Below are 12799 nucleotides of genomic sequence, written 5' to 3'. Positions count from 1 at the left end.
CTGATTGTATATATATACAACCAAACAAAACATTCCTCCAGACCACAGTGCACCCATAATACATAATGTATATCACGCACACACATAAAACAATATTGCCATAAATAATAAACTATCATTCAAAATTACATACAGATAAACTGTACAGTAAAACAGTTCGCTGTCCTTGTGACGAGATCTTGGTGGTAGCCGGGTATTCCTTAGATTTAGAGTTAGGGTTAATCTCACAGCCTGAGGGAAGAACCTGTTACCCTGGCTAGCATCCTAGTCCTGATACACCTCTCACTCCTTGCTGATGATAGTGGGTCAAAGATATTGTGTGATGGGTGAAAGGGGTTCTCAACAATACTTCGTTGTACCCAGTGTACAACGCTGTCAGTAAAGGTCACAAATCGGGGAGAGGGAGTCTGCAATGACCCTCTCAGTGGTTTTTTCCTATCCTCAGTAGGGTCTTGCAGTCTGATGCCTTGCAGCTTCCGTACCATAAAATGATGCAGCCGGACAGGACACTAGATGGTACTCCTATACAAAGTTCTTAGGATGGGGACAGGGAGCCTTGCACACCTCAATCTCCTCAGAAAGTATAGATGTTGTTCTATCTTCTTGACTGGTACTCATTGGGGTTTACTCATCTGCACTAAATTGAAGCTGTGGCCTGCAACTAATGTTGTGATGAGGCCACACTTAGGTTGGAGGAACAGCACCTTATATTACTTTTAGGTAGTCTCCAACCTGATGGCACGAACATTCATTCCTCAAACTTCTGGCAATGCACCCCCCCCCCTCCATTTCCCATCCCTCTTCCCTTCTCTCACTCATCTCCTTGACAGCCCATTGCCTCCCTTTGGTGCTCCTTCCCCCTTTTCCTTTCTTCCATGGCCTTCTGTCTCTTTCAGCATCACCTTTCCAGCCCTTTACTTCATCCCTGCCCCTCCAGGTTTCACCTGTCGCCTTGTGTTTCTCTCTCCCCTTGCCAACTTTTCAAATCTACTCAGCATTTTTCCCCTCCAGTCCTGAGAAAGAGTTTTGGCCCGAAACATCGATTGTCTTTTTCCATAGATGCTGCCTAGCCTGCTGAGTTCCTCCAGTATTTTGTGTGTGTTGCTTGGATTTACAGCAACTGCAGATTTACTTTTGTCTGGGTTCATCTCACCAGGACAGAAATATATGGTAGATCACAATTTCATAGCAACTCCTCAGAGGGAGAGTGAATATATATGCAAATACAACAGAAGCTGGCTGAACAGCTACATTTATTTTACTAATGTTCGTCTTCTGGGTGAAGAAACTAATTTAATTTACAATGGCATCAATAATCACAAATCCTGTGTGTACAGCCCTTGAGCAAATGAGTAAATAATTCAACAGCATCAGCATTTTCAAGATACACAAACAAGTGAATACTTACAAAAGAGAAGCAATTCTATTGTAGTTGTTCTTCTCTCATCTACAACAAAATTATAAACACCTTGATCCTCAGGTTTTATCCTGTATACCAGCAGACAGCCAGTAGAAGCATTAAACTGTAAACGGGATCTGAATTGTTCATATGGTTTCTCCACAGGTTCATCTGGAACGTGATCCAAAATAGTAACAAGGCTTTTGTTGCTGCCGGTGAAGGTCCATAAAATTTCACTCCTGCTGAGATCACCTTGGTGTTCAGGATCAAGAAAAACCGATGAACCAATGGTCCCATTTACTACTTTCCAGTTCTCTAATTTGGATTAAAAATAAGGAAAAACATTCTTTGAACTCTCGCGGTAAAATTGTGAATATTCAGCAGCATAACTGAAGTACAATCACAAATCACAATATATTATATCAACAGACATTTATAGAATGCCATCCTGGAGTTTTGGAACTTGGCCATGTGGAACCAGAATTTCCATCAGTCGTGTCAACAAAGTTAATGGGTTCATCCACGTCGCAGAACAGTAGAGCCAGGAACAGGCCCTTCGGCCCACGATGACAAATGAAACAAATCCCATCTGCCTGCATGTTTGATTCCCTTCATTTTCATGCACCTTTTTAAATTCCTCTTAAACACAGCAACCATCACCTGGCCTCTCCAAGGTTCCTGAAAAGGTCAAAGGGAAGATCATCATATTTAAAAACAGCCTTTCTTTATATTATGTGAAGCTCCAAACTGCAGCCAATTAAGTTACTCGGGCGTTACATTACTGAATGCCAATATGACTCTAAATGCAACCATCTAGGGTTTTCAGAAAAAAATGTTTACTATTGAAAGCCTTTTTTCTACATTTTAACCTCAGTAGTAAATCCATTCCTACATTCTTGAAGTAGGAATCTGAGACACGTCTCACTCCCATTCACTCATTACAGAGCACAGCATCCACTTTTTTGAGAATCGACAAAAACAATATCTGTGTACCATATCATCTGGGGAGATGCTGGGCCAGGGCTGGTCATTCACAGAATCCTTCAGCAGATAATAGACATAGAAGAACCATTGGTAACTTATGCTGCCCCGATGATCCTGTGATTTCAGTCCCTGAGGCCGACGTGTGTGTGTATCCTTCAGGAAGGTGAACCCATGAAATACATCCAACCCAGACGGGGTACCTGGCCAAGTACTAAATATCTGTGCTGGAGTGTGCACTCAGATCTTCAACCTCTCACGTTGGCAGTCCATCTTCTTCAAGCAGGTTTCACTTATACCGGTGTCTGAGAAGAACGGGGACCTGCCTGGATGACCAGCATCCAATAGCACTTACATCCACAGTGATGAAGTGTTTTAAGAGGTTGGTGATGAAACACAACAGCTCCTCCCTGAGAGGTGACTTGTAGCCACTCCAATTTTCCTACTGGCACTACAGGTTCACAAAAAATGTCATCTCATTGACTCTTCACTCAACCCTGGAACAACTGGACAGCAAAGATGTCTACATCAGGATGTTCTTTATTCACTACAGCTTGGCATTCAATACTATCATCCCCTCAAAACGAATCAATAACCCTTAAGACCTTGGTCAAAATACCTCATTGTGCAATTGGATCCTCAATTTCCTCACTTGCAGACCCCATTCTATTCAGATTGGCAACAACATCTCCTCGACAAACTCCATCAGCACAGGTACACCACAAGACAGCGTGTTTAGCCCCCTGCTCAAGACTGTGTGGCTGAGCACAGCTACAATGCCATATTTAAGGTTGCTGATGACACCACTGTCATTAGAAACAAAGATGGTGTTCAATCATAGAGGGAGATGGAAAATCTGGCTGAGCGGTTCCACAATAACAACCTCTTAATCAATTCCAGTGAGACCAAGGAACTGGTTATTGACTTCTGGAGGAGAAAACCAGAGGTCCATGAGCCAGTCCTCAAAGGATCAGAAGTGGAGAGGGTCTGCAATGTTAAATCCTTCGGTGTTTTCATTTCAGAGGACCTATCCTGGGCCTCGCACGAACGTGCAATTTTGAAAAAAGCGCAGCAGCAGCTCTACTTCCTTAGGAGTTTGCGAAGATTTGGGATGGCATCCAAAAGTTGATAGAATTCCACAGATGTGTAGTGGAAAGTATATTCACAAGCTACATCACAGCCTGGCATGGAAACATCAAAGTGCTTGAATGGAAAATCCCACAGAAAGTAGTGGTTACGGCCCAGATCATTACAGGAAAAGCTTCCCCACCATTGAGCACACCTACATGGAGTGTTGTCAGAGGAAAGCAGCATCCATCATTAAGGGCCCTCACCACCTAGGTCAGGCTGTCTTCTCACTGTTGCCATCTGGAAAGAGGTACAGGAGCCTCAGGACTCACACCCCCATGTCCAGGAACAGTTATTACCCCTCAACCCCCATCAGGCTCTTCAACCAAAGTGGATAACTTCACTTGGCTAATCACTGAAATGTTCCCAATCCTAAAGACACTTCCAATGACTCTTCATCTCACGTTCTCAATATTTATTGCTTATTTATTATTGTTATTATTCTTTCTTTTTGTATTTGCACAGTTTGCTGACTTTTGTACACCGGTTGAACATCCAGTTGATCTGGTTTTTCACTGGTTCTATTAAGGTTATTATTCTATTAGGGATTTCTTATGTATGCCCACAAGAAAATGAATCTCAGGATTTTTCTGCTTGGATGACTCATAATTGCTTTAAACACAGAACAGATTAGGCAGCATTTACGGAGAAGTGTTTGTAGTTTAGATCAATGAGCCTTCATCAGATAGAAATCATGATCAGAGAGATATGCTGGAATGATATAAACTACAGCCATCCTCTTATTAGTGAGTGGTCTGCTCCTGATTATTGGTTAAACTTACCCGCTTAGGGTATGCAACCTGGACGGTTATAGTTTTGTTATTGTCACAACCAGTCCTTAATGTTATCAAAATATGGTAAATTGCCTTTACAGCTGTGCCAATAAATATTGTAATGTATACACAACAAAAGAGAAGTTCAACAGCTACAAATGCACTTGTCTTCTTATGTATGCTATTTTTAATCATTAACCACTTTTATTGTAGTAATATCACATATGTGTGCTGAGTACTCTCTCTGCACTCTGACTATATGGCTAAAAGCTGTTCATGTAGCATCTATAAATTCACAGATGACACCAATATTGTTGGCAATGAGGAGGATAGAGGAGTGAGACATCAGCCAGCAGAGTGCTGTTGCAACAACAAACTGTAATCGCTGTCAGGAAGATAAAAAAAATTGATTGTGGACCAGAAGGGATAAGACAGAACAACACACACCAGTCCTCAGGATCAGTGGTGGAAAGAGTGAGCTGCTTCAAGATCCTGGTATCAACATCTCGGAGGAACTAGCCCAATACACTGATGCAGTCATGAAAGTGGCACACCAGCAGCTCTACTCCTTTCAGAGTTTGAGAAGAATTATGATGTCACCAAAGACTCTTGCAAATTTCTCTAGATAGATAGTGAAGAAAATTCTCAGTGGTTTCATCACTGCCTAATATGGAGGCTCGAATGCACAGGATTGCAAGAGGCTGCAGAAGGTTGCAAACTCAGCCAGCTCCACTGTATACACAACCCTCGCAATCAAGGATCACTTCAAAAGACAATAACTTAAAAAGGTGACATCCATCATAAGACCATAAGATATAGGAGCAGAAGTAGGCCATTCAGCCAATCGAGTCTGCTCCGCCATTCAATCATGGGCTGATCCAATTCTTCCGGTCATCCCACTCCCCTGCCTTCTCCCCATACCATTTGGTATCCTGGCTAATCAAGAACCTAACTGCATCTCTGCCTTAAATGCATCCAATGCCTTGGCCTCCACAGCTGCTCATGGGAATAAATTCCACAGATTTACCACCCTCTGACTGAAGTAATTTCTCTGCCTTTCTGTTCTAAATGGACATCCTTCAATCTTGAAGTTGTGGCCTCTTGTCCTAGACTCCCCTACCAAGGGAAATAACTTTGCCATATCTAATCTGTTCAGGCCTTTTAACATTCAGAACGCTTCTATGAGATCCCCACTCATTCTCCTGAACTCCAGGGAATACAGCCCAAGAGCTGTCAGACGTTCCTCATATCGTAACCCCTTCATTCCTGGAATCATTCTGGTGAATCTTCTCTGAACCCTCTCCAATGTCAGTATATCCTTTCTAAAAAAGGAGTCCAAAACTGCACACAATATTCCAACTATGGTCTCAAGAATACCTTATAGAGCCTCAACATCACATTCCTGCTCTTATATTCTATAGCTCTAGAAATGAATGACAACTTTGCATTTGCCTTCTTCACTACCAACTCAACCTGGAGGTTAACCTTTAGGGTATTTTGCACAAGGACTCCCAAGTCCCTTTGCATCTCTGCAGTTTGAATTCTCTCCCCATCTCAATAATCATCTGGCCATTTATTTTTTCCACCAAAGTGCATGACCATACACATTGCAATACTATATTTTATTTGCCATTTCTTTGCCCATTCCCCTAAACTATCTAAGTCTCTCTGCAGGCTTTCTGTTTCCTTAACACTACCTGCTCCTCCGCCTATCTTTGTATCATTGGCATATTTAGCCACAAATCCATTAATCCATTTAATTCCAAATCATTGACATACATCATAAAAAGTAGCGGTCCCCCCTGTGGAACTTAACTGGTAACTGGCAGCCAGCCAGAATAGGATCCCTTTATTCCCACTCTGTTTTCTGCCAGTCAACCAATGCTAGTAACTTCCCTGTAATTCCATCGGCTCTTATCTTGCTAAGCAGCTTCTTGTGCGGCACCTTTTTAAAAGCCCTCTGAAAATCCAGGTACACCACGTCTACTGCACCTCCTTTGTCTGCCCTGCTTGTAATTTCCTCAAAACATTGCAGTAGGTTTGTCAGGCAGGATCTTCCTTTCAGGAAACCATGCTGGCTTTGGCCTATCTTGACATGTGCCTCCAGGTACTCCATGATCTCGCCCCTAACAATTGATTCCAACAACTTCCCAACCACTGATGTCAAGCTAACAGGTCTATAGTTTCCTTTCTGCTGCCTCCCACCCATCTTAAATAGCAGAGTAACATTTGCAATTTTCTATTTATCCGGTACAATGCCAGAATCTATCAATTCTTGAAAGATCATTGCTAATGCTTCCGCAATCTCTCCAGCTACTTCCTTCAGAACCTGAGCGTGCATTCCATCAGGTCCACGAGATTTATTCACCCTCAGACCATTAAGCTTCCTGAGAACCTTCTCAGTCATAATTTTTGCTGCACATACTTCACTTCCCTGACATTCCTGAATGTCCGGTATACTGTAGATGTTTTCCACTGTGAAGACTGATGCAAAATACGCATTCAGTTCTCTGCCATCTCTGCACATCTCATTACAATATCTCCAGCATCATTTTCTATTGGTCCTATATCTAACCGTCCAATCTCTTTTAACCTTTATATACATAAAAAAAGCTTTTAGTATCTTCTTTGATATTAGTTGCCATCTTCCTTTCATAATTCATCTTTTCCTTCCTATATGACCTTCTTAGCTTCCTTCAGCAAGTTATTAAAAGCTTCCCAATCTTCTATCTTCCCACTAGCTTTGGCTTCCTTGTATGCACTCTCTTTTGCTTTTACTTTGGCTCTGATTTCACGTCAGCCACCGTAGTGTCCTTCCATTTGAAATTTCTTCTTATTTGGAATATATCTGTCTTGCACTTCCCTCACTTTTCACAGAAACTCCAGTCAATGCTGCTCTGCTGTCCTTCCTGCTAGCGTCCCTTTCCAGTGAACTTTGTCCAGTTGCTCTCATGCCATTGTAATTTCCTTTATTCCACTGAAATGATGACATTAGAATTTAGTTTCACCTTCTCAAATTTCAAAGTAAACTCGATCATATTCTGAGCACTGTTCCCTAAGGATTCCTTAACCTTAAACTCTCTAATCATGTGCAGATTATTGCACAACATCGAGTCCAGCACTGCTGATCCCCTAATGGGCTCAAAAACAAGCTGTTCTAAAAGCCATCCCTTAGACATTCTATAAATCCTCTCTCTTGAGGTCCAATACAGGCCTGGTTTTCCCAATCCACTTTCATGTTAAAATCCCCAACGATCATCATGACATTGCTCTTCTGACACGCCTTTTCTGTCTCCTGCTGTAATTTGTAATCTACATCCCAGCTGCTGTCTGGAGGCCTGTGTACGACTGCCATTAGGGTCATTTTAACCTTGTCATTTCTTAACTCAATCCATAGAGTCTCTACACCTTCCGATCCTATGTCATCCCTTTCTAATGATTTAATATTATTTCTTATACACAGGGCCACATCACCTCCTCTGTCGACTAACCTATCTTTCCAAAACACCGTATATCCTCAGACATTCAGCTCCCAATGGCAGCCATCCTTTAGCCAAGTTTCAGAGATGGCCACAACGTCATACTTGCCAATCTGTAGCTGAAATTCAAGATCATCTATTTTCTTTCTTATGCTGCGTGCATTCAAATATAATACTTTCAGTCCAGTATTTGTCGCTTACTGTTTTAACTGCAACATGCCTCTATTTCCCTGTAACTCATTCCACTGGCTGTGATTATGCCTCATCTCCTGCCTGTCCTTTCTATCATCTCTGTTGCACGCCATCTTTGATTTATTTCTGTTTTTCTTCTTCAGCCCTATCACTCCCATTCCCATGCCAAATCAGAGTAAACCCTCCCTAACAGCTCTATTATACCTGCCCGAGAGGATATTGGACCCCTTTGGGTATTGATCACCAAGCGCCCACAACATTCGGGGCATGCCCTCTTCATGCTGAAGACCCACACTCAATGATTTAGTTACAGCTTCTTCCCTCCACCAACATATTTAGAAACAGTTCATGAACACAGTCTTATTTTTACATTATTTTTGCACTTTTTATTTATTTTGTAATTTATAGAAGTGTTATGACTTTGTTGTGAAACAACAAATTTTATGTTTTAATAAACTTGATTCTGACAAATGACTGTGCTGATTCTGTGTCCGAGAATCAAAATAGAACTCAAAATTTCATTACTTCTGCTGCCTTTTTCCACATGGCTCTTATCTTCACAAGGTTCATTCTTTCCTTTTTTGTAACTCTATACCTTTGTCTTAGCCACTTTATCCGGTAAACCTGCTTGGTAATGAAAATATCTGATCAGTCAAACATGGGACAGCAACTCAATGTGTAAAAACATGCAGACGTGGTTAAACGTGCAGCTGAGGATGTAGGGAGTCTGCAAAAGGACTGACAGATTAGGACACTGAACAAGGAAGTGGCAGGTCGAATACAGTGCAGGGAAGTGTATAGTTACACACTTTGGTAGAAAGAATAAAGATGTAGATGATTTTCTAAACAGGGATCAAATTCAGAAATGAAATGTGCAAACCTAGTGGAGGATACCCTCAAAATTAACTTGCAGGTTCAGTCAGTAGTAAGCAAGATAAATGCAACATTAGCGTACATATTGAGAGGACTAGAATATAAACATAAGGAAATAATACTGAGAATTAATAACAGATTGGTTAGACAAAACATGGAATATGGTGAACAGTTTTGGGCTCTTTATCTAAGAAAGGATATGCTGGTCTTGGAGAGGCACCAAAGGAGGTTAACAAGAATGACCTCAGGAATGAAAAGGGTTAGCATTTGAGGAGTGTTTGACAGCTCTGGGTTTGTGGAGTGCAGAAGAATGCGGGGGGTGGGGGGGGGGAGAAGGTGCATTGAAATGCATTGAATATTTAAAAGACTAGACAGATTCAATGTTGTGAACATATTTCCAATAGTGGGGAAGCCTTAAGAGGGCACAGCCTCAGTATACTGTAGAAGGATGGGAAGATGGAGCTGAGATCAGGTATGAAATTGGAGCTACAATCCAGAGCACAGGAAGGATGGGTTTCTAAGATTGTAATGGGAATGTGGGTATATGTTTATCCAGAACCAGTTATTAGGAGTGCTATGGGAATGTGAGTAAGTGTTATCAGGAATGTGATCCAGGTGTGTGACTGGCATCAGGAGCTGCAGTAAGTGCGCGCCCAATTAATTTCAAGCTTACATATGCAAATTGAGCAGTAAAATATTATGCAAATAGTAGAGCTCCTTGTCAATTTAATAAGACAGCCAGCTGGTCCAACATGAAAGCAGTTGGAAAAAAACTGCCTTTTATCTGCAACCTGTGTCCTTTTTTAATAATGCTCTATGTTCTAGGCTGTGGTGGGAGTTCATGGATCTCAAAATGCAAATTAATTGTGTAATTGGATAATTCAAGGCTACCATCAAGGACCCCACCCCAAGGGTCCCATTCCTATCTTCAGACGAGAGGTTCAGAAGTCTGAAATTCCACAGGAAGAGCTACTTTCCTACAACCATCAAGTCCTTAAACCAATCTGAACAACCTCAGCAAAGGAATATCTTGCACAACCATAGATTTATAGATTTGTTTTCCACCAACATCTTTATCTCTTCACTGTCTGGTGTACTTTCAGTAGTGTGATCTCGGAATCTACATGTCCATAATGTTGATGCAAGCAAGTCTTCCATCACATCAGTACATCACCACACTTGTGGAAATGACAATGAACTTCATTTGTCTTGACTCTGGGTTTCATCACACTCCTTAACCAATGTCTTTATACGTCTCCTTTAGTGGGGTTCAGGTAACTTCTGATCTTCATAAAGAGAGTACATTTGGAGTATTTGAGATCCATATTCAACACAATTGTACGCTGAGTCTCTGACAATGGGTAGGGGTGTGCTGGAAGAGGTGGAATGCTGGTGGATGTACTATAGGATACTCAGGATGCAGCACATTGGCACTCAGTCTCACAGCTCCAGTAATCTAGCTTGAATCCTGACCTCTGGCATTATCTCAAGTTTGCACATTCACCCTGTGACAATGTGGATTGTCTCTGGGTACTCTGGTTTCCTCCAACATCCCAACAACATGAGGCTGGTAGGTTAGTGAAGAGTGTAAATAGTCTGCAGTGCAGTTTGGATGGTAATATAGACAGAAATGCTAATAGGAAATGTGGTGGGGAATGGGATTCCTCTGTGAGCTGGCATAGATGATGGGCTAAATGGCCTTGTTCTATGTTGTAAGGAACTATGGAGATGGTGCGTACTGGAGATTGTAAGCAGGGGAGGGAAAAGTTTGAGGGCAAGGTGTTAAGTAGGCAAAAGGTAATGGCAGAGAGCTCTGTCATGGTTTGAGATTGCGAGCTGTACAAAGGATAGAATCAGAGGATTTCTCAAAGCCTTATTGAAAAAGTATAACATCAGCTAAACTAATGGGAACTCTGAGGTGCATAACATAAGCAGCATTTCAGATAGATTTGAGAGCATTATATCCACATTGGGAATACAGACCGAACTCCCAATGTAAACTTCCAGGGCACTCTCTGCATAAAACTGATCTAAACCCACCAGTGTAGATGGTGTGTGCATCGTATGGCTTCAAAGCATGAAATACTAACAGATCTGATGACGTGCATTGAAATATACGAGGGGTGATTGATAAGTTCGTGGCCTAAAGGAGTCAATTTTAGAAAACCTAGCACATTTATTTTTCAACATAGTCCCCTCCTACATTTACATGCACGTGGTTTAACTCTTCAAGTGATTATGCAGAAAGTTTGAAGTAAATACCTCATCAGTTAATAACTCCTCAGGGTGATTGATATGTTCGTGGCCTAAGGTAGAAGGAGATGATGTATTAACTTCAAACTTTCTGCATAATCACTCAAAGAGTTGAGCTGCATGTGCACGTAATGAGAGCTGTTTCACTCCTCTCCTTCTACCTTAGGCCACGAACCTATCAATCACCCTTGCTGTGGACACTTTCTGGAGGTTCGAGAGCCGTATGCTCCATGACCGCTGGACTAATTGCGTAAATGTAAGGGGGGTCTATGTTAAAAAGTAAACGTGCTAGGTTTTGTAAAATTGACTCCCGTCTATCTTAGGCCACGAACTTATCAATCACCGCTGGTACTGTGGTGGGCATTCAGCCCATGATGACAGACGAGAAGAACTCATTTAACTAACAGCTATTTTATTATAACATCTACAAAAAACAGATAGGGAACTATGACCCAGTCACATTGCTTACTCTAATAGACCCTCGCCGTAACGCCGCTCCAGTGCTGCTATAATGTATTGCGATAAGCAAAATCAAAACCAAGCGGGCGCTAAGACCCGAGGAGAGAACCCACTCAGTCACATACAGACGGGGAGGTGACCATTGCACGCCCCTGTTACAGTTCGGGTGACTTACAAGCGCATAACTTTATAACCCCAGCTAAAATGTAACAATAAATGAATTTGAACATCCCACCATAATCCTATGAACGAATTTAAAAATAAGAATAAATAGCGCTGGCCAGTAGGAATTCTGGACCGGATTGACGACCACGGCCCCACCCGAACATCGCAATCACGAACTAATAACAGAGCGCTTACACTTGGACAAATTTGTCAGTAGGTGCTAAGATGAGAATACTTTTTCCACCGTCCCGTGGTGGCTAGAATTTTACCTGAAACTCCCAGCGACGGCAACAGAAAGAGCGAGAGGAAATGAGAGCAGAACAACATGCCGAATTACCAAACAAAGATAGACATCGGCAATACCGGAAAACTCATCTCGATTTTACGCTGCAAGGTGGGCGTGGGTAAGAGTGGGAGGGATTAGGAGTGCGGATATGCATGTTTATTTGTTGCCTCTGTCTGCTTCTTTGTTCTCTACTATGTTTTATTTCCAATCCGCACCTCAACCAACGCCACCCCCCCCCCCCCGTCGATTTCCGCTTTGGGGGCGTAATTCTCACAGGCGATATTGAGTAAAATATGCAAGTCGGGGTCCGCAGTGCCTGCCTTACGAAAGTTAATTATTTAATTGTAAGCTTTTCACCATTAACAACTGAAATTACAGTATGCAGCTGTGTAAACAAAGACTAAACTGACAGGTGCGAGCCAGTACCATTTACCTAAGCAAATAATAATAAAGGTTGTTGAAATATGCCCGAACTGTGTAAACACAACCAAAAACTTATATCTTCAGATATGGATTTGTTACTTTGAACTTTAACTTTCATTACTGGGACTGCCACCCAGTAATTTAAAGTTACTGACTGTCTCCAACTCTGATCCTCCGATGACTACCAGCTCATGGATTTCTGGTTTCGCTGTCCAGGAGTTAGATAGTGCCAGTGCACATCGGTAACTCTCTGTGGGCTGGAGGAATTTGGATATCAAAAATTAGCGAGATCTTGATCAACTGAGTAAATGGCTGACAAATGGGAAATGGAGTTTAATTCAGATAACTCGCAGGTATTACATTTTAGAAAGTCAATTCAAGATAGAAC

The 12799-nt window shown here is 41.9% G+C and overlaps 1 protein-coding gene across 5 annotated transcripts in view; it reads right to left on the bottom strand.

The window, feature by feature from the left end:
• The window catches only part of LOC140197388 (CD48 antigen-like), a 30362-nt gene extending 18284 nt beyond the window's left edge, over positions 1–12078 (bottom strand). For 2 of the 5 annotated variants that reach the window (XR_011885939.1, XR_011885940.1), the window contains exons 1-2: positions 11972–12078; positions 1409–2077 (exon numbers count right to left, since the gene is read on the bottom strand). Coding sequence is in view for 2 of the 5 variants with exons in the window: in XM_072257349.1 (XP_072113450.1) it covers positions 1409–1714; positions 11972–12029 (364 nt within the window). In the remaining 3 variants the exon portion in view is untranslated. The remainder of the gene's footprint in view (positions 1–1408; positions 2078–11971) is intronic. The other 3 variants (XM_072257349.1, XM_072257351.1, XR_011885941.1) reach the window with 2 other exon arrangements.
• Positions 12079–12799: the final 721 nt, after the last annotated feature.

This window comes from Mobula birostris, chromosome 5 (assembly GCF_030028105.1).
Source record: "Mobula birostris isolate sMobBir1 chromosome 5, sMobBir1.hap1, whole genome shotgun sequence".
NCBI classification, from domain to species: domain Eukaryota; kingdom Metazoa; phylum Chordata; class Chondrichthyes; order Myliobatiformes; family Myliobatidae; genus Mobula; species Mobula birostris.
The sequence above is the reverse complement of the archived record's forward strand: the minus strand, read 5'-3'. Positions and strand labels throughout refer to the sequence as shown.